A 23,288-nucleotide genomic window follows, 5' to 3' on the forward strand; every position below is an offset into this window, starting at 1 on the left:
ATAGGCTGGTTCAGATGAAATGCTGACACCACCTTAGGGAGAAAATGCGGACGAGTCCGCAGTTCTGCCCTGTCCGAATGGAAAATCAGATATGGGCTTTTGTAAGATAAAGCTGCCAATTCTGACACTCTCCTGGCAGAAGCCAGGGCTATAAGCATGGTCACTTTCCATGTGAGATATTTCAAATCCACCTTTTTTAGTGGTTCAAACCAATGAGATTTTAGGAAATCCAAAACCACATTGAGATCCCACGGTGCCACTGGAGGCACCACAGGAGGCTGTATATGCAGCACTCCCTTAACAAAGGTCTGGACTTCAGGGACTGAAGCCAATTCTTTTTGAAAGAAAATCGACAGGGCCGAAATTTGAACCTTAATAGATCCCAATTTGAGACCCATTGACAATCCTGATTGCAGGAAATGTAGGAATCGACCCAGTTGAAATTCCTCCGTCGGAGCACTCCGATCTTCGCACCACGCAACATATTTTCGCCAAATTCGGTGATAATGTTGCACGGTTACTTCCTTCCTTGCTTTAATCAAAGTAGGAATGACTTCTTCCGGCATGCCTTTTTCCTTTAGGATCCGGCGTTCAACCGCCATGCCGTCAAACGCAGCCGCGGTAAGTCTTGAAACAGACAGGGACCCTGCTGAAGCAAGTCCCTCCTTAGAGGTAGAGGCCACGGATCTTCCGTGATCATCTCTTGAAGTTCCGGGTACCAAGTCCTTCTTGGCCAATCCGGAACCACTAGTATCGTTCTTACGCCTCTTTGCCGTATAATTCTCAATACTTTTGGTATGAGAGGCAGAGGAGGAAACACATACACCGACTGGTACACCCAAGGCGTTACCAGCGCGTCCACAGCTATTGCCTGCGGATCTCTTGACCTGGCGCAATACCTGTCCAGTTTTTTGTTGAGGCGAGACGCCATCATGTCCACCATTGGTCTTTCCCAACGGGTTACCAGCATGTGGAAGACTTCTGGATGAAGTCCCCACTCTCCCGGGTGAAGATCGTGTCTGCTGAGGAAGTCTGCTTCCCAGGTGTCCACTCCCGGGATGAACACTGCTGACAGTGCTATCACATGATTCTCTGCCCAGCGAAGAATCCTTGCAGCTTCTGCCATTGCACTCCTGCTTCTTGTGCCGCCCTGTCTGTTCACATGGGCGACTGCCGTGATGTTGTCCGACTGGATCAACACCGGTTTTCCCTGAAGCAGAGGTTCTGCCTGGCTTAGAGCATTGTATATTGCTCTTAGTTCCAGAATGTTTATGTGAAGAGACGTTTCCAGGCTCGTCCATACTCCCTGGAAGTTTCTTCCTTGTGTGACTGCTCCCCAGCCTCTCAGGCTGGCGTCCGTGGTCACCAGGATCCAATCCTGTATGCCGAATCTGCGGCCCTCCAATAGATGAGCACTCTGCAACCACCACAGAAGAGACACCCTTGTCCTTGGAGACAGGGTTATCCGCAGGTGCATCTGAAGATGCGACCCTGACCATTTGTTCAACAGATCCCTTTGGAAAATTCTTGCGTGGAATCTGCCGAATGGAATTGCTTCGTAAGAAGCCACCATTTTTCCCAGGACTCTTGTGCATTGATGTACAGACACCTTTCCTGGTTTTAGGAGGTTCCTGACAAGCTCGGATAACTCCTTGGCTTTTTCCTCCGGGAGAAAAACCTTTTTCTGAACCGTGTCCAGAATCATCCCTAGGAACAGCAGACGAGTTGTCGGCATTAACTGGGATTTTGGAATATTCAGAATCCACCCGTGCTGTTTTAGCACTTCCTGAGACAGTGCTAATCCCATCTCTAGCTGTTCTCTGGACCTCGCCCTTATTAGGAGATCGTCCAAGTATGGGATAATTAATACGCCTTTTCTTCGAAGAAGAATCATCATCTCGGCCATTACCTTTGTAAAGATCCGAGGTGCCGTGGACAATCCGAACGGCAGCGTCTGAAACTGATAGTGACAGTTTTGTACAACGAACCTGAGGTACCCCTGGTGTGAGGGGTAAATTGGAACGTGGAGATACGCATCCTTGATGTCCAAGGATACCATAAAGTCCCCCTCTTCCAGGTTCGCTATCACTGCTCTGAGTGACTCCATTTTGAACTTGAACTTCTTTATGTACAGGTTCAAGGACTTCAGATTTAGAATAGGCCTTACCGAGCCATCCGGCTTCGGTACCACAAAAAGAGTGGAATAATACCCCTTCCCTTGTTGCAGAAGAGGTACCTTGACTATCACCTGCTGAGAGTACAGCTTGTGAATGGCTTCCAACACCGTCTCCCTTTCGGAGGGGGACGTTGGTAAAGCAGACTTCAGGAAACGGCGAGGTGGATCGGTCTCTAATTCCAACCTGTATCCCTGAGATATTATCTGCAGGATCCAGGGATCTACTTGCGAGTGAGCCCACTGCGCGCTGTAATTTTTGAGACGACCCCCCACCGTCCCCGAGTCCGCTTGAGAAGCCCCAGCGTCATGCTGAGGCTTTTGTAGAAGCCGGGGAGGGCTTCTGATCCTGGGAAGGAGCTGCGTGTTGCTGTCTCTTCCCTCGACCTTTGCCTCGTGGCAGATATGAATAGCCCTTTGCTCTCTTATTTTTAAAGGAACGAAAGGGCTGCGGTTGAAAAGTCGGTGCCTTTTTCTGTTGGGGAGTGACTTGAGGTAGAAAGGTGGATTTCCCGGCTGTAGCCGTGGCCACCAAATCTGATAGACCGACTCCAAATAACTCCTCCCCTTTATACGGCAAAACTTCCATATGCCGTTTTGAATCCGCATCGCCTGTCCACTGTCGCGTCCATAAAGCTCTTCTGGCCGAAATGGACATAGCACTTACCCGTGATGCCAGTGTGCATATATCCCTCTGTGCATCACGCATATAAAGAAATGCATCCTTTATTTGTTCTAACGACAGTAAAATATTGTCCCTGTCCAGGGTATCAATATTTTCAATCAGGGATTCTGACCAAACTACCCCCGCACTGCCCATCCAGGCAGTCGCTACAGCTGGTCGTAGTATAACACCTGCATGTGTGTATATACTTTTTTGGATATTTTCCATCCTCCTATCTGATGGATCTTTAAGTGCGGCCGTCTCAGGAGAGGGTAACGCCACTTGTTTAGATAAGCGTGTTAGCGCCTTGTCCACCCTAGGAGGTGTTTCCCAGCGCTCCCTAACCTCTGGCGGGAAAGGGTATAATGCCAATAATTTCTTTGAAATTATCAGCTTTTTATCAGGGGCAACCCACGCTTCATTACACACGTCATTTAGTTCTTCTGATTCAGGAAAAACTATAGGTAGTTTTTTCATACCCCACATAATACCCTGTTTAGTGGTACCTGTAGTATCAGCTAAATGTAACGCCTCCTTCACTGCCAAAATCATATAACGTGTGGCCCTACTGGAAAAATAAGAATTTACTTACCGATAATTCTATTTCTCGGAGTCCGTAGTGGATGCTGGGGTTCCTGAAAGGACCATGGGGAATAGCGGCTCCGCAGGAGACAGGGCACAAAAAGTAAAGCTTTAGGATCAGGTGGTGTGCACTGGCTCCTCCCCCTATGACCCTCCTCCAAGCCAGTTAGGTACTGTGCCCGGACGAGCGTACACAATAAGGGAGGAATTTTGAATCCCGGGTAAGACTCATACCAGCCACACCAATCACACCGTACAACTTGTGATCTAAACCCAGTTAACAGTATGATAACAGCGGAGCCTCTGAAAAGATGGCTCACAACAATAATAACCCGATTTTTGTAACTATGTACAAGTATTGCAGATAATCCGCACTTGGGATGGGCGCCCAGCATCCACTACGGACTCCGAGAAATAGAATTATCGGTAAGTAAATTCTTATTTTCTCTATCGTCCTAGTGGATGCTGGGGTTCCTGAAAGGACCATGGGGATTATACCAAAGCTCCCAAACGGGCGGGAGAGTGCGGATGACTCTGCAGCACCGAATGAGAGAACTCCAGGTCCTCTTTTGCCAGGATATCAAATTTGTAGAATTTTACAAACGTGTTCTCCCCTGACCACGTATCTGCTCGGCAGAGTTGTAATGCCGAGACCTCTCGGGCAGCCGCCCAAGATGAGCCCACCTTCCTTGTGGAATGGGCCTTAACCGATTTAGACTGTGGCAGGCCTGCCTCAGAATGTGCAAGTTGAATTGTGTTACAAAACCAACGAGCAATCGACTGCTTAGAAGCAGGCGCACCCAACTTGTTGGGTGCATACAGTATAAACAGCGAGTCAGATTTTCTGACTCCAGCTGTCCTGGAACATATTTTCAGGGCCCTGACAACTTCTAGCAACTTGGAGTCCTCCAAGTCCCTAGTAGGTGCAAGGCACCACAATAAGCTGGTTCAGGTGAAACACTGACACCACCTTAGGGAGAGAACTGGGGACGAGTCCGCAGCTCTGCCCTGTCCGAATGGACAAACAGATATGGGCTTTTTTGAGAAAAAACCACCAATTTGACACTCGCCTGGTCCAAGCCAGGGCCAAGAGCATGGTCACTTTTTATGTGAGATGCTTCAAATCCACATATTTGACTGGTTTTAAACCAATGTGATTTGAGGAATCCCAGAACAACGTTGAGATCCCACAGTGCCACTGGAGGCACAAAAAAGGGGTTTGTATATGCAATACTCCCTTGACAAACTTCTGGACTTCAGGAACTGAAGCCAATTCTTTCTGGAAGAAAATTTACAGGGCCGAATTTGAACCTTAATGGACCCCAATTTGAGGCCCATAGACACTCCTGTTTGCAGGAAATGCAGGAAACGACCGAGTTGAAATTTCTTTGTGGGGCCTTCCTGGCCTCACACCACGCAACATATTTTCGCCACACGTGGTGATAATGTTGTGCGGTCACCTCCTTTCTGGCTTTGACCAGGGTAGGAATGACCTCTTCCGGAATGCCTTTTTTCCCTTAGGATCCGGCTTTCCATCGCCATGCCGACAAACGCAGCTGCGGTAAGTCTTGGAACAGACATGGTACTTGCTGAAGCAAGTCCCTTCTTAGCGGCAGAGGCCATAAGACCTCTGTAAGCATCTCTTGAAGTTCCGGGTACCAAGTCCTTCTTGGCCAATCCGGAGCCATGAGTATAGTTCTTACTCCTCTACGTCTTATAATTCTCAGCACCTTAGGTATGAGAAGCAGAGGAGGGAACACATACACCGACTGGTACACCCACGGTGTTACCAGAACGTCCACATCTATTGCCTGAGAGTCTCTTGACCTGGCGCAATACCTGTCCCGTTTTTTGTTCAGACGGGACGCCATCATGTCCACCTTTGGTATTTCCCAACGGTTTACAATCATGTGGAAAAAACTTCTCAATGAAGTGTCCACTCTCCCGGGTGGAGGTCGTGCTGAGGAAGTCTGCTTCCCAGTTTCCATTCCCGGGATGAAAAACTGCTGACAGTGTTATCACATGATTTTCCGCCCAGCGAAAAGTCCTTGCAGTTTCTGCCATTGCCCTCCTGCTTCTTGTGTCGCCCTGTCTGTTTACGTGGGCGACTGCCGTGATGTTTTTCCCACTGGATCAATACCGGCTGACCTTGAAGCAGAGGTCTTGCTAAGCTTAGAGCATTATAAATTTACCCTTAGCTCCAGTATATTTATGTGGAGAAAAGTCTCCATACTTGATCACACTCCCTGGAAATTTTTCCCTTGTGTGACTGCTCCCCAGCCTCTCAGGCTGGGCTCCGTGGTTACCAGCATCCAATCCTGAATGCCGAATCTGCGGCCCTCTAGAAGATGAGCACTCTATAACCACCACAGGAGAGACACCCTTGTCCTTGGATATTGGGTTATCCGCTGATGCATCTGAAGATGCGATCCGGACCATTTGTCCAGCAGATCCCACTGAAAAGTTCTTACGTGAAATCTGCCGAATGGAATTGCTTCGTAGGAAGCCACCATTTTTACCAGGACCCTTGTGCAATGATGCACTGTTTTTAGGAGGTTCCTGACTTGCTCGGATAACTCCCTGGCTTTCTCTTCCGGGAGAAACACCTTTTTCTGGACTGTGTCCAGAATCATCCCTAGGCACAGCAGACGTGTCGTCGGGATCAGCTGCGATTTTGGAATATTTAGAATCCACCCGTGCTGATTGTAGCAGTATCCGAGATAGTGCTACTCCGACCTCCAACTGTTCCCTGGACTATGCCCCTATCAGGAGATCGTCCAAGTAAGGGATAATTAAGACGCCTTTTCTTCGAAGAAGAATCATCATTTCGGCCATTACCTTGGTAAAGACCCCGGGGTGCCGTGGACAATCCAAACGGCAGCGTCTGAAACTGATAGTGACAGTTCTGCACCACGAACCTGAGGTACCCTTAGTGAGAAGGGCAAATTTGGGACATAGAGGTAAGCATCCCTGATGTCCCGGGACACTATATAGTCCCCTTCTTCCTGGTTCGTTATCACTGCTCTGAGTGACTTCATCTTAATTTGAACCTTTGTAAGTGTTCAAAAAAAAATTTTTAGAATAAGTCTCACCTAGCCTTCTGGCTTTAGTACCACAATATAGTGTGGAATAATACCCCTTTTCTGTAGTAGGAGGGGTAATTTAATTATCACCTGCTGGGAATACAGCTTGTGAATTTTTTCCCATACTACCTCCTTGTCGGAGGGAGACTTGGTAAAGCAGACTTCAGGAGCCTGCGAAGGGGAAACGTCTCGACATTCCCATCTGTACCCCCGGGATACTACTTGTAGGATCCAGGGGTCCTGTACGGTCTCAGCGCCATGCTGAGAACTTGTCAGACGCGGTGGAACGCTTCTGTTCCTGGGAATGGGCTGCCTGCTGCAGTCTTCTTCCCTTTCCTCTATCCCTGGGCAGATATGATCTTATAGGGACGAGAGGACTGAGGCTGAAAAGACGGTGTCTTTTTCTGCAGAGATGTGACTTAGGGTAAAAAACGGTGGATTTTCCAGCAGTTGCCGTGACCACCAGGTCCGATGGACCGACCCCAAACAAGTCCTCTTCCTTTATACGGCCATACTGTGCCGTTTGGAATCTGCATCACCTGACCACTGTCGTGTCCATAACATCTTCTGGCAGTTATGGACATCGCGTTTATTCATGATGCCAGAGTGCAAATATCCCTCTGTGCATCTCGCATATATAGAAATGCTCTATAGTCAATAAAATACTGTCCCTGTCAAGGGTATCAATATTTTTAGTCAGGGAATCCGACCAAGCCACCCTAGCTCTGCACATCCAGGCTGAGGCGATCGCTGGCCGCAGTATAACACCAGTATGTGTGTATATACTTTTTATTATATTTTCCAGCCTTGTCAGCTGGTCCTTGAGGACGGCCCTATCTATAGACGGTACCGCCACTTGTTTTGATAAGCGTGTGAGCGCCTTATCCACCTTAAGGGGTGTTTCCCAACGCGCCCTAACTTCTGGCGGGAAAGGGTATACCGCCCATAATTTTCTATCGGGGGGAACCCACGCATCATCACACACTTTATTTAATTTATCTGATTCAGGAAAAACTATGGTAGTTTTTTCACATCCCACATAATACCCTCTTTTGTGGTACTTGTAGTATCAGAAATACGTAACACCTCCTTCATTGCCTTTAACGTGTGGCCCTAATAAGGAATACGTTTGTTTATTCACCGTCGACACTGGATTCAGTGTCCCTGTCTGTGTCTGTGTCGACCGACTAAAGTAAACGGGCGTTTTAAAAAACCCTTGACGGTGTTTTTGAGACGTCTGGACCGTACTAATTGTTTGTCGGCCGTCTCATGTCGTCAACCGACTTTGCAGCGTGTTGACATTATCACGTAATTTCCTAAATAAGCCATCCATTCCGGTGTCGACTCCCTAGAGAGTGACATCACCATTACAGGCAATTGCTCCGCCTCCACGCCAATATCGTCCTCATACATGTCGACACACACGTACCGACACACAGCAGACACACAGGGAATGCTCTATACGAAGACAGGACCCACTAGCCCTTTGGGGAGACAGAGGGAGAGTCTGCCAGCACACACCAAAAAGCGCTATATATGACAGGGATAGCCTTATGATTAAGTGCTCCCTTATAGCTGCTTTTATATTAATATATATATAGCCATTTATTTTGCCCCCCCTCTCTGTTATACCCTGTTTCTGTAGTGCAGTGCAGGGGAGAGACCTGGGAGCCTTCCTGACCAGCGGAGCTGTGACAGAAAATGGCGCCGTGTGCTGAGGAGATAGGCCCCGCCCCTTTTCCGGCGGGCTCGTCTCCCGCTATTTAGTACATTTAGGCAGGGGTAAATATCTCCATATAGCCTCTGGGGCTATATGTGAGGTATTTTTAGCCTTTTTAAAGGTTTTCATTTGCCTCCCAGGGCGCCCCCCCCCAGCGCCCTGCACCCTCAGTGACTGCCGTGTGAAGTGTGCTGAGAGGAAAATGGCGCACAGCTGCAGTGCTGTGCGCTACCTTAAGAAGACTGCAGGAGTCTTCAGCCGCCGATTCTGGACCTCTTCTTGCTTCAGCATCTGTGAGGGGGCCGGCGGCGTGGCTCCGGTGACCATCCAGGCTGTACCTGTGATCGTCCCTCTGGAGCTTCATGTCCAGTAGCCAAGAAGCCAATCCATCCTGCACGCAGGTGAGTTCACTTCTTCTCCCCTCTGTCCCTCGTTGCAGTGATCCTGTTGCCAGCAGGAATCACTGTAAAATAAAAAACCTAAGCTAAACTCTCTAAGCAGCTCTTTATGAGAGCCACCTAGAATTGCACCCTTCTCGGCCGGGCACAAAATCTAACTGGCTTGGAGGAGGGTCATAGGGGGAGGAGCCAGTGCACACCACCTGATCCTAAAGCTTTACTTTTTGTGCCCTGTCTCCTGCGGAGCCGCTATTCCCCATGGTCCTTTCAGGAACCCCAGCATCCACTAGGACGATAGAGAAATACGGTTGATTCGTCACCGTCACCACTGGAGTCATCGCCTGTGTCTGGGTCTGTGTCGACCGACTGAGGCAAAGGGCGTTTCACAGCCCCTGACGGTGTTTGAGTCGCCTGGACAGGCACTAATTGATTGTCCGGCCGTCTCATGTCGTCAAACGACTGCTTTAGCGTGTTGACACTATCCCGTAGTTCCATAAATAAAGGCATCCATTCTGGTGTCGACTCCCTAGGGGGTGACATCCTCATATTTGGCAATTGCTCCGCCTCCACACCAATATCGTCCTCATACATGTCGACACACACGTACCGACACACAGCAGACACACAGGGAATGCTCCTAACGAAGACAGGACCCACTAGCCCTTTGGGGAGACAGAGGGAGAGTTTGCCAGCACACACCAAAAGCGCTATATATATATCAGGGATAGCCTTATAATAAGTGCTCCCTTATAGCTGCTTTGTTATATCAAAATATCGCCATAAATGTGCCCCCCCCCTCTCTGTTTTACCCTGTTTCTGTAGTGCAGTGCAGGGGAGAGACTTGGGAGCCGTCCTGACCAGCGGAGCTGTGAGAGGAAATGGCGCCGTGTGCTGAGGAGATAGGCCCCGCCCCTTTTCCGGCGGGCTCGTCTCCCGCTATTTAGAAAAATTAGGCAGGGGTTAAATATCTCCATATAGCCTCTAGGGCTATATGTGAGGTATTTTTAGCCTTTATAGGTACTCATTTGCCTCCCAGGGCGCCCCCCTCCCAGCGCCCTGCACCCTCAGTGACTGCCGTGTGAAGTGTGCTGAGAGGAAAATGGCGCACAGCTGCAGTGCTGTGCGCTACCTTTAGAAGACTGCAGGAGTCTTCAGCCGCCGATTCTGGACCTCTTCTGATTTCAGCATCTGCAAGGGGGCCGGCGGCGTGGCTCCGGTGACCATCCAGGCTGTACCTGTGATCGTCCCTCTGGAGCTTGATGTCCAGTAGCCAAGAAACCAATCCATCCTGCACGCAGGTGAGTTGACTCCTTCTCCCCTCAGTCCCTCGCTGCAGTGATCCTGTTGCCAGCAGGAATCACTGTAAAATAAAAAACCTAGCTAAACTTTCTCTAAGCAGCTCTTTAGGAGAGCCACCTAGATTGCACCCTTCTCGGCCGGGCACAAAAATCTAACTGGAGTCTGGAGGAGGGTCATGGGGGGAGGAGCCAGTGCACACCACCTGATCGGAAAAAGCTTTACTTTTTGTGCCCTGTCTCCTGCGGAGCCGCTATTCCCCATGGTCCTTTCAGGAACCCCAGCATCCACTAGGACGATAGAGAAAAGATGATTTAGTCCTACTCACACATTCGCAGTTACTGGAGCGATTTACATCTATGACGATCCCCTTATTTCCCTTCTTACAAGAGAGTAGCTATGTACAAAAAGTTATTTCCACTCTGAGATAAATAGGACCAACACTTTAGATAGAGCGTTACGCCATGATCCCAATGGTCTCTTCTCCACTGGTTTTATATACGCCCAATCAAGTCCTTTACTTAATGTGGAATCTGGGGATGTTGGTTTGTTAAGATGGAATTCAGAATTCCCAGACCTTACACTGAAATCCATTTTGGATGCCACTATGACTCTAGATAAAATATTGGTCTCGATCTCCTATACAGAGATGCACCAACATTTTTTACATAGGGCTTATTTTACTCCTAAATTGAAATTTCTAACTGGGGATGCCCCAAATTCTAATTGTTTTAAATGCGGCATGCCGGAAGCAGACATAGTTCATTGCTTGTGGTCCTGTCCGAAAGTACAGGCCCTATAGCAGTCACTACAACTGTATATATAGAATTAATTGAAAATTCAATTCACTGTTACTAAACCCTGGGCATTTTGAGGTATTTACCCTAAGACCTCCTTTCCTAAGCTATCTAAAGGTAATCGTACTTTACTCGTCAAACTGGCTGCGGCAGCAAAAAAAAAACTATACTCTCCCAATGGATCTCCCCGGATCCCGTACCCATTGCACTACTCTACCCCAGAATTTTATTTTTATTTCACTTAGATTGGACCAACACCACATTTCACAAAGAAAAATGGATGGAGAAACATTTTGGCACATGGCTTCCATACGTTCATACTTTATCCCCATCACTAAAAGAGGCCTTACGGAAATGTTTTCAAAGCACGGATTGGTACAATCTAGTAGTATTATAGGCCCTGCACACTGGGCAATTTGACTGCAAGATATGAACAATCTCGTTCATTAATGAACGAGATAACGTTCATATCGTGCAGTGTGGAGGCACCAGTGATGAACGATGTGCGGCCCCGCGCTCGTTCATCGCTGGTGTCCCGTCGGCTGTGCATGCAGGCCAATATAGACAATCTCGTCCATATTTGCCTGCACTTCTATGGAGCCGGGTAACGGGGGGAGTGAAGGAACCTCACTCCCCCCGTCACTGCACCCCCCGCAGTCGTGTCGCCCGTCGGCCGTATCCGCCGTTGGGCAGCTCGGCGGCGGATCTTTATATGTGTAGGGCCCATTAGACTCTGGTGTTCCGTTCTATTTTGCCCCTGGATAAGAGGTATCATTTCTCCACCCAAAGATCTGATTTGAATATATTGTATCTGTTTATGTTTATCGCTTTATGTTTTACGCTGTTCATGCTCTTGACTTTCTTATGCTGCACTCTTTCTTCCCTTGATTGATTGCTGTAATATTTTACAAGACAACCCCATTTCTGTTCTGTATATGTGTGCAGTATATGTGCATTGACTGTATTCCTTTTGCCTGTCAATAAAACTTTTTGGGGAAAAAAAGAAGCAATTTACAATAAACTATGTACTGCGTGCCACAGATAGCCCAGCCCAAAACACAAGTGGGGACAGTCCCTGTTAGTCGACCGTTGGGATTTGCAGAGGTTAGGATTCCGTCGTTGGTATACTGACCGGCAGGATCTCGACCGCCAGTAACATGATTACATCCCGTGTGTGCACGTCCACCACACTAACAGGTCAAGATGCATTACCTAAGTCAGTGTTTCCCAACTTGGATCCTCAAGGCAGACTTACAGTCCTGGTTTTTAAGCCTTGACAACAGATGACTTTATTAGTACCGTAGTTATTTTAATTTCAGCATCTGCGATCAATCCTGGATAACATTAAAACCTGGACTGTTAGTGTCACTTGAGGACCGAGGTTGGGAAACACTGTGCTAAGTGATCTGGCAGCTCGGTTGGGTGCTGAATTGCCTGTGATATTAATGCTCAGCAATTGGGCCAAGTAGAAGAATGGGTCCTTTTCCGGCCATCTTTAGATGAGGACAGTTTGCTAGAACTGTCGGAACTTCTTGAAAAACCCAAAATCAGGAACATCCTTAATGAAGGCGCTTTAGAACGTCCTGGAAAATGCTGTCAATTGGCATATAGCTAAAGATTTACAGCTTTCAGCCAACCTCCTACACAGCACACAGGACTTGGCAGATTGTTGGCAGCAATCTGCCTTTACCACACATATACCCACAAAGATGTTATTCCAAAAATGAAGAATAAAAAAGTAGTAAAACTGACTTGAGAAATATATTTGTTTTTAGGCAAATTAAAATTGTGTTGATCTGTTAATTTACTAGTGCGCAAATCTACATGAAACTAGAATGTTCTATTGGGGTGTGAGATGAGGTCGCTGACAAACTGCAGCTCTTACAGCGCACGTCATCGGCTACTCCCTAAAACAATTTCATGGCACCTAATTGGAGACACAGCCAGCAAACTCACAGCCTTTAGAAGTATTACAACATGGCCCCAAGCCACCGCACTGAATAATGTGCATTAAGTAAGCTTGTTTGTGTAGTTAAACCAATATTACCGGAATTGCCAGAACAAGGTCAGCTTTTATTTAGCAAGTGACCTCTACAATATGACTTCACACTCCTGAAAATATCTGAGCCCAGGCAGAGCATGTGACCATTGCATATTAGTAAATATCACCACCATGTAAATGCAGTATCATGTTAAGGACAGTACGTGTGTGCAATGTGTGTGTTTATTATAGTCGATGTCTTGAAAAGAAGCTCAGGTCTCAGATTTGCAATTCTCCAGCGTAGATGCTCCAACTTGCAGAGCAGGGGGTACTAAACATCGATTTCAGATGATTTGGTGCTTTCTGCTACTTTGGTGTGATTTTGCAAATCAGGGATTTACTAAAGGCAACTCAAGCACGACTAAACACACCAAAGAGACTCCCACCATTAGACCAAACATCAAACCCTTAACATGGACACCAACACAAATCACTGATTTACTAAGAGTTGTATTGAAATCAAGGGGAAAAAAATGGAACAAAATCGCAGAATAGCCGATATCAATGGACCTGCCTGTGCGCGGTCTGTTGTTCCGAAGCATTGCACAGATGATCTGTACAGGCGTTGTTATATTAAATAGTTACATTTAAGAGAAAAAAAAAAAAAAAAAACAGTTTTGGATCCCCCCCACCAGCAAAAGAATTATCAGCCTGGACCTCTGAGCCTGTCCTGGTAGTGGAAAGAAGAGGGGGAAAAAACAGCATGGAGCCCCCCCCCCCCCCCCCCTGCTTTCTAGTAACCAGCACCGGGCCGGGGGGGTTAATGCCATGGTAGGACATCACCGGAATCCCCTGCCACCACAGTAACCAGCCCCAATCTGGGGTTGGGTAATGTGATTGCAGGGGGGAGACCCCTTTGGAAATTGGGGACCTCCCAATAAGGGATCTCCCAGGTATGGGGTGACGCCTGTGGCTATGCCCTGCACCTTGAAGCATAGGGGCGGGCTTCACACTGTCAAAAACAGAAATTATATTGTTCTTTACAATGGGACTAAAGGTCCCAGCAAGTCTGCCCCAGCATCCTGGCACTTGGAGAACCACAAGTGTTAGTATACAATAAATCAACAGTGGGAAGGCCACAAAGCTTATTGGCTAAGAGTCAGACTTCTCCCAGGGGGAAAGCATGTGGGAACTGTAATTTCTGGACACTTGGGTAAATGTATTATAGCGGCACGCATCGTGAATTGAAATGTTACTTTTTTTTTTTTCATCATTTACCATCCACGTGGATTACGATTGAAAATAGTAACGTGCCGACAAGTGGCAAACGTAGTGCGGCCACGAGGGTACACGTTTCCACTAATTGGTTAAAGATACAAAATGACATACACAAAAAAAACAACCTTGTGTCAACCATTTCTATGACTACCTTGTCACTGTGTCAACCTATTGTAATCGTCGACCTTTTCTAGAGTCTACCTTTTTCATGAACTCATGCAACCTATTGACTGTCGACCCATTGATCCACACCCGTATTATATTCATGGTTTCTGCACATTATGGAAATGTAAGTTCTTTGAGCTATATTCATAGTATCTATAAAGCGCCTGGAGTACTACTAGAAAAAAACCACTACATAAATAAAATTATTATTATTATTATTATTATTATTATTGCACTGATCAGCTCTCATTTTACTGCCAATCATATTAGAGCGACTTTGGGGTAACTTTGTGGTGCCGATTCTGAATATGACGTTGCTTTTGCTAGCTTGCCTCTAATTTTTGATATACACGGAGGAGAAACAAGAAAAATACAATAGACAACGCAAACCGCTCAACTGCCAGTGGCCAATCACGTATATACCAGGGGGAATATTACAGAATGATTGCGGAGTGAACACCTAGAATTCTCCATGTCTCCCTTTCTAGAATGTGCCGGTAAATTTCTATATGCACGCATTATGGCCAAGTTCCCTATTGGAGTGAGAGTATCCATTATTTCTCTGACATCCTAGTGGATGCTGGGAACTCCGTAAGGACCATGGGGAATAGCGGGCTCCGAAGGAGACTGGGAACTCTAAGAAAGAATTAGGACTACCTGGTGTGCACTGGCTCCTCCCTCTATGCCCCTCCTCCAGACCTCAGTTAGAATCTGTGCCCGGCTCGAGCTGGATGCACACTAGGGGCTCTCCTGAGCTTCTAGAAAAGAAGGTGCGGTGGGGGCCCGTCTCCGGAACTTCAGCGACCAGTGGGTTCGCTCACGGGTGGATCCCTGGATTCTACAAGTGGTATCTCAAGGGTACAAGCTGGAATTCGAGACGTCTCCCCCTCGCCGTTTCCTCAAATCAGCCTTGCCAACTACTCCCCCAGACAGGGAGGCGGTGCTGGAGGCGATTCACAAGCTGTACTCCCAGCAGGTGATAACCAAAGTACCTCTCCTTCAACAGGGACGGGGTTACTATTCCACAATGTTTGTGGTACCGAAACCGGACGGTTCGGTGAGACCCATTTTAAATTTGAAATCCTTGAACACTTATATAAGAAGGTTCAAGTTCAAAATGGAATCGCTCAGGGCGGTTATTGCAAGCCTGGACGAAGGGGATTACATGGTATCACTGGACATCAAGGATGCTTACCTGCATGTCCCCCATTTACCCTCCTCACCAGGAGTACCTCAGATTTGTGGTACAGGACTGTCATTACCAATTCCAGACGTTGCCGTTTGGTCTGTCCACGGCACCAACGGTATTTACCAAGGTAATGGCCGAAATGATGATACTCCTTCGAAAAAAGGGAGTTATAATTATCCCGTACTTGGACGATCTCCTTATAAAGGTGAGGTCCAGGGAACAGTTGTTGATCGGAGTAGCACTAGCTCGGGAAGTGCTACAACAGCACGGCTGGATCCTGAATATTCCAAAGTCGCAGCTGGTTCCTACAACGCGTCTACTGTTCCTGGGGATGGTTCTGGACACAGAACAGAAAAAGGTGTTTCTCCCGGAGGAGAAGGCCAAGGAGTTGTCATCTCTAGTCAGAGACCTCCTAAAACCAAAACAGGTGTCGGTGCACCACTGCACGCGAGTCCTGGGAAAGATGGTAGCTTCTTACGAAGCATTTCCATTCGGAAGGTTCCATGCAAGGATCTTTCAGTGGGATCTGTTGGACAAGTGGTCCGGATCGCATCTTCAGATGCATCGGCTGATAACCCTGTCTCCAAGGACCAGGGTGTCGCTGTTGTGGTGGCTGCAGAGTGCCCACTCTTCTAGAGGGCCGCAGATTCGGCATACAGGACTGGGTCCTGGTGACCACGGATGCCAGCCTTCGAGGTTGGGGGGCAGTCACACAGGGAAGAAACTTCCAAGGACTATGGACGAGTCAGGAGACTTCCCTACACATAAATATTCTGGAACTAAGGGCCATTTACAATGCCCTAAATCAGGCAAGACCCCTGCTTCAACACCAGCCGGTGCTGATCCAGTCAGACAACATCACGGCGGTCGCCCATGTAAACCGTCAGGGCGGCACAAGAAGCAGGATGGCGATGGCAGAAGCCACAAGGATTCTCCGATGGGCGGAAAATCATGTGTTAGCACTGTCAGCAGTGTTCATTCCGGGAGTGGACAACTGGGAAGCAGACTTCCTCAGCAGGCACGACCTCCACCCGGGAGAGTGGGGACTTCATCCAGAAGTCTTCCAAATGATTGTACACCGTTGGGAAAGGCCACAGGTGGACATGATGGCGTCCCGCCTCAACAAAAAGCTAAAAAGATATTGCGCCAGGTCAAGGGACCCTCAGGCGATAGCTGTGGACGCTCCAGTGACACCGTGGGTGTACCAGTCGGTTTATGTATTCCCTCCTCTGCCTCTCATACCCAAGGTACTGAGAATAATAAGAAGGAGAGGAGTAAGAACTATACTTGTGGTTCCGGATTGGCCAAGAAGAGCTTGGTACCCAGAACTTCAAGAAATGATCTCAGAGGACCCATGGCCTCTGACGCTCAGACAGGACCTGCTGCAGCAGGGGCCCTGTCTGTTCCAAGACTTACCGCGGCTGCGTTTGACGGCATGGCGGTTGAACACCGGATCCTAAAAGAAAAGGGCATTCCGGAGGAAGTCATTCCTAGGCTGATTAAAGCTAGGAAAGATGTGACCGTAAGACATTATCACCGCATATGGCGAAAATATGTTGCTTGGTGTGAGGCCAGGAAGGCCCCAACGGAGGAATTTCAGCTCGGTCGATTTCTGCACTTCCTACAGTCAGGAGTGACTATGGGCCTAAAATTGGGTTCCATTAAGGTCCAGATCTCGGCTCTGTCGATTTTCTTCCAAAAAGAACTGGCTTCACTGCCTGAAGTTCAGACTTTTGTTAAAGGAGTGCTGCATATTCAGCCCCCTTTTGTGCCTCCAGTGGCACCGTGGGATCTCAACGTGGTGTTGGATTTCCTAAAGTCGCATTGGTTTGAGCCACTTAAAACCGTGGAGCTAAAATACCTCACGTGGAAAGTGGTCATGCTGTTGGCCTTGGCGTCGGCCAGGCGTGTATCAGAATTGGCGGCTTTGTCATGTAAAAGCCCTTATCTGATTTTTCATATGGATAGGGCGGAATTGAGGACTCGTTCCCAATTCCTTCCTAAGGTGGTTTCATGTGAACCAACCTATTGTGGTGCCTGCGGCTACTCGGGACTTGGAGGATTCCAAGTTACTGGACGTAGTCAGGGCCCTGAAAATATATGTTTCCAGGACGGCTGGAGTAAGGAAAACGGACTCGCTCTTTATCCTGTATGCACCCAACAAGCTGGGTGCTCCTGCTTTTAAGCAGACTATTGCTCGCTGGATCTGTAGCACGATTCAACTTGCACATTCTGCGGCTGGACTGCCGCATCCTAAATCTGTAAAAGCCCATTCCACGAGGAAAGTGGGCTCTTCTTGGGCGGCTGCCCGAGGGGTCTCGGCTTTACAACTTTGCCGAGCTGCTACTAGGTCGGGTTCAAACACATTTGCAAAATTCTACAAGTTTGATACCCTGGCTGAGGAGGACCTTGAGTTTGCTCATTCGGTGCTGCAGAGTCATCCGCACTCTCCCGCCCGTTTGGGAGCTTTGGTATAATCCCCATGGTCCTTACGGAGTTCCCAGCATCCACTAGGACGTCAGAGAAAATAAGAATTTACTCACCGGTAATTGTATTTCTCGTAGTCCGTAGTGGATGCTGGGCGCCCATCCCAAGTGCGGATTGTCTGCAATACTTGTATATAGTTATTGCCTAACTAAAGGGTTATTGTTATGAGCCATCTGTTCGTGAGGCTCAGTTGTTGTTCATACTGTTAACTGGATATAGTATCACGAGTTGTACGGTGTGATTGGTGTAGCTGGTATGAGTCTTACCCGGGATTCCAAATCCCTTCCTTATTGTGTCAGCTCTTCCGGGCACAGTTTCCCTAACTGAGGTCTGGAGGAGGGGCATAGAGGGAGGAGCCAGTGCACACCAGGTAGTCCTAATTCTTTCTTAGAGTGCCCAGTCTCCTGCGGAGCCCGCTATTCCCCATGGTCCTTACGGAGTTCCCAGCATCCACTACGGACTACGAGAAATAGAATTACCGGTGAGTAAATTCTTATTTTCAATAGCTAGAGCCAATTCCAAAAAACTACTTTATTTTTTCAACAACTTCAAAAAAAAACTAAAATTGTTCAAATATCCTTGGCAACGGTACAAAACTTTTTTGTTGTTGAGCTGTGTTATTATAATCAGAGTGCTGGCGTAGATGCCCCAACCACAATCAATTGCAATAAATAAAAAATAAATTTTTCTTGAAATGTGTAACTACAGGAAAAAATAAAAAAATCATACAATTTAATAATGAAACTCATTTTAATTACGCTCCATTTTTTCCTGTTTTATGGACTTAAAGCTGTTCAAGAGAGATCACATGATGATGTATTGTTAACTTGACACAGACTGCAAAACTGAGGTTCTTACTATACTGCAAAACGGAGGTTCTTACTATAATTGGGCCCACTCACCACAGCCAGGTGACCTCATCAGGTGTTTATTTTTATTTTTTAACATTCCTAATGTTCAAGTCCACAACATGGGATTCCCCAGGGCCAGCACAACCCACCGCCCCAAGGCATCACACTAGCGCTCTAAACATGAACCTTAGGAATGTTAGGGATACACATTATGAGGTCACCTGGCTGTGGTAGGTGGGCCTATATTTTTGGCAAAAAATTATGCTAAGAACCTCAATCTTACTGTATGAAAAATTGCACAGTTTATTATAATTATTCTGATTACTACTGTTCCTCATGCTTAGTGTGCACCTGCATTATCTCTTTTTTTTTTCAGTGACCTAGAAACATGGAATAGGAGACGGGAAAAAAAAATTCTAAATTCTAAACACACACCAGCAGTATCAGGTTAACCATGGTGCTATAAAATCCCTAAGAGCTGGGTGCTAAATCAGATAAATATGATACTGTTGTAATCCTGACACCCAATAATAATTGAGAATGGAGTCTTGCTGTTTTTTGTATGTTTACTGTGGAGAATTTCTAAAAGTACTGTTAGCGCCTTGTCATCATTAGCAGCTCGTGGATGCCCTCTGTGTTCACACTTAGGTTTCATCCAAGGCATATCCTGGATTGTGCTGTTTTATCCACACAGTCTTAAGTCTATTTTGAGAATATCTTCTGTGTCAGACTCTTTCTAACCTGATAATGGCTCCAGCTGCCTGAATATACCAGCTAACTGTAAATGTAATTTCATATTAATTAAAGGGAAAATGGAAGTAAGTGAAATGCAGTTGGTAAGCCTCTTCACACAAAAACTAGTGAATAGTGTGTACATTGATGTTTGATCAAGTGCAGGGCTTACAGCGAAACTAATGACAATTTTCACGGGGTCCGGTATGATAAACCAGCTGGCGGGATGCCGGCTGTCAGTATCCCGACAGCGGCATCCTGTCTACTGGAATACCGGCAGCGAGTCCCTTGCGGGCTCGCTACGCTTGGCACACTGAGGGCACCGGTGGCAAGCTTGGCTTGCCACAGGTTCTATTCCCACTCGGTTGGAGGCGTGGACCCACCAACAGAGTGGGAATTAGGGGCGGGTGTTGTGATGGGGGGCGTCGGCAAAATGCCGGTTATCAGGATTCCAGCGCCGGTCTCCTGAATGCCAAGATCCCGATCGGCGGCATTTTGACTTTTCCCCACCTCTCCAACTAATTCACTCAATCATGTTTTGATCAAACAGAATGATTGGGTGGTACGCCACATGGTGAAAAAGTTACCTGGTATGGTTCAAAAGAAATGTCCACAAATATGCAAATAATATAAAATTTTATATTTATTTATCCAAAAAGAAAAGCAGTGCTAATCTACGTACTGTAAATCTCCCACTACAATACAACTAATGAAGGCTAAAGCAAATTATATTCAGCTACTCATGTATTATGGACCAAAAGCACAAAAAAAACGGTCAAATGCTTTGTAAAAAAAAAAAAAAAAAAACACACACCCACACACACCAAGAACACACTGTCTCCACAAGCTATTGAAATGTCCTATCAGGCACATCTTACCGGCGCACAGATCTTTGTAATACTGCTGGTTGGTGAGGACCTGGGTAAGAACTGATCTCATTGCTCCTCCCATCTTGGTTAGGTCCTCCAGAAAGGAGATCTGGGGATCCAAAGCCTGAAGGGTTTTCTGGAGGTCTTTATCAGATGATGAATCTGGGGACAAGACAGAGTATTACACATTGAGACCAAGAATCATGTTAAATATTCTGGATTATTTTCAAACTATGGAAATAAAATGAGTGAAAAATAAAAAAAAAAAAATGCAAATCACACTTTGTTAAACATTATGAATCATTTTGCTAATCTAAGAACAAACTACTCTGGTTATTTTGTTTAGCAACATTGCTCCACCAAGAAAGCCATAGTATTATAAACCAATACATACGATATGCACTACATTTGTTTTGTAAATGGCTACACAAATTGAATGTATTCGTATAGGCTTGACAACATATCTTTACAACACAGAAATGTAGGTTTGCATGGAACTAAATAACACTGTGTGAAGAATTCTGTAGAGGTGTGTGTGCGCGTCTAAGGATTTAGGTGTAGTCTTCAAATCATAGAAGTGACATTCTACTGACAAACAGAAAACAAGAACTATAAAACAGGGAAATAAAACCATAATAAACACCACAACAAGAATGTTTAGAAACCTCAAATATTTCTGTATCAGCATTAAAGAAAATGCACTTCAGTAACATAGCTGCCCACATCTACTGCCATTAAGACGCATCCCAAATGCTTGCGTCACTCCTGGGTTGGCTGGTGGCCTATACACATCAACGAAAGTCTCTTCTACAATACGTGTTCAAATGCAATAAGGTTAGGATTATTCAGAATGATCTCTTTAGGGTTCATACACAGTACAACTGCCTGCCTGTTTGGTCAATAACGGCCAGGTTTTGGATACATATAGGGGAGGTATTCAATTAGTGCCGTTTTTTTAGCCAGCCGACTAATTCGACCCTGGGTATTCAATTGTTGGCGTTTTCGCCCGTTTTTTTTTTTTTTTAATTCAATACTTTTTATTAGTTTTCTGTTTAACATTAAACACAGTACAAAACAAACAACAACAAAAAAAAAAAAACAACAACAGCACAGCCCATAGTAGATCCCCAGCCCAGGGAATACGCAGATTCCCCTGTCCACTAGGGACCTGTTATCATTGTTGTCATAGAAGAGCGGTGCAGGCCTAAAATCCGAAACATAGGTTATGATTTAGAATCAATATTGCATGCTAACAAGGCGCATATACATCAATGAAAGCTGTATATGGATATCCATATCTATGGCAGCACATCATAAATTTGAGCTGATTTCATAGCTAAAGCGATGGCAGGGGAACGGGAATGGCTGACCGCGGGCGCAGGGGATAACATAGAGAGAAGAGGCAGTGTACCCAGTGCAGATCAAAAGTCACACACCCACTCTAATCCCTTGCAGCATATCTAAACACCTCGGGTTCCAGAAAGCGGGGACTCAAGCCATCGACCCCACAGGTCCTGATATTTTTTCTCTGCTTTTCTAGCTAGGTATACATATTTCTCGTGAGAGGCCGTATCATTTACAAGGGAGACCCAGGATCGCAGTGTGGGTGCATCTCTGGCTAGCCAAAGCCTGGCGATACACACCTTGGCCAGGCCGCACAGATTAATTACATATCGTTTGGCAGGGGGGTCCAGGGCATCCTCCTCCACAGCGGATAACACACATGTCGTCGGGGAGCACACAGACGAGGGGATACCCGTTGACACCAGGGCGTCAGTAACACCCGTCCAGAATACGGCTATCTTGGGACACTGCCAGAGAATGTGCCAGAAGTCTGCATCCAAACTACCGCACCTAGGACATCCAGAGGAGTGGGTACCCCCTACATGTCGCAAGCGCACTGGCGTCATATATACTCTGTGTATTATAAACAGTTGAATTTGCTGATATCTAGTGGTGGTAGTGGATAATCGTGGAGAACATAGAGCACCCTCCCAAATCTCATCAGAGATAGCACCCAAGTCAGATTCCCACTTGTTCCTGAGAATGGACAACGGGTCAGAGTAGTGAGAGCGAAGCATGCTTGCATAAATGTTAGACACCAGATGTTCGCTTCCCAGGGACCGCAGGAGAGACTTGACCGGGGAGTCGGCAATCATTGGAGGAGTGTCGGGAAATTGTGCGTTAAGCGCATGTCTCAGCTGCAGGTAGCGGTAGAAATGAGAAGAGGGTATACTGTACTCCTGTTGAAGCTGAAGGAAGGACCTCAGTATACCATCATTATATAAGTGGCCCAGGGACGTCACACCCCACCTCCCCCACACCGCCCCAGTCCGCAGCGAAGCCAATTCTGGGAAGCCGAGGGCATTGTCCAGAGGAGTATCTGGGTCAATACCCTGGCCTAATAGGATAACATGTACCTTTTTCCATATGAGGACGGCCTGTCTTATTATAGGGATCTTGGACAAGTTAGGGTTCCCACAAAGAAGCATCTGTAATGGAGAGCCGGCAGGGTATATCTGGAGAAGCAATTGGGAGTGCAAAGTGAGAGCATCCGTGGCGTTCACCCACTCCCATATATGTGCCAACTGCGCGGCATAGTAATAAAATCGAAATAAAGGGAGAGCTAAGCCTCCCAACACTTTCGGCCTGGACAGAACGTCTAGTCTCAGCCTTGCTCTCCTGCTGGCCCATATTAAAGAAGAAAGCAAACTGTCAATCTGTCGAAATGTCTTCAGGTTAATATATATAGGGGATTGCTGGAGAACATAAAGGAGTTTGGGCAAGTATACCATCTTTACCAAACTGACCCTACCAGTAACAGTCAGGGGCAAAGACCCCCAAACCCTAACCTTCGAGCGGAGATACCCTATCAGCGGCATGACATTAAGGGAAACATAGGTACAAGGGTTATTTGATACCCATATCCCCAGGTATTTGAAGGAGTCTACCCATTTAAGGGGGGTTTGAATCACCGGGGCCTCCGAAACCGGGCCTCTAAGTGGAGTAATGGTGGATTTATC

The 23,288-nt window shown here is 46.8% G+C and overlaps 1 protein-coding gene across 1 annotated transcript in view; it reads right to left on the minus strand.

Moving 5' to 3' along the window:
• Window positions 1–23,288, minus strand: part of UBR3 (ubiquitin protein ligase E3 component n-recognin 3) — a 406,648-nt gene that overhangs the window by 358,049 nt on the left and 25,311 nt on the right. The window contains exon 3 of the mRNA XM_063933505.1: window positions 20,275–20,427. Coding sequence (XP_063789575.1) covers window positions 20,275–20,427 — 153 coding nt within the window. The remainder of the gene's footprint in view (window positions 1–20,274; window positions 20,428–23,288) is intronic.

Source organism: Pseudophryne corroboree, chromosome 7 (assembly GCF_028390025.1).
Source record: "Pseudophryne corroboree isolate aPseCor3 chromosome 7, aPseCor3.hap2, whole genome shotgun sequence".
NCBI lineage: Eukaryota > Metazoa > Chordata > Amphibia > Anura > Myobatrachidae > Pseudophryne > Pseudophryne corroboree.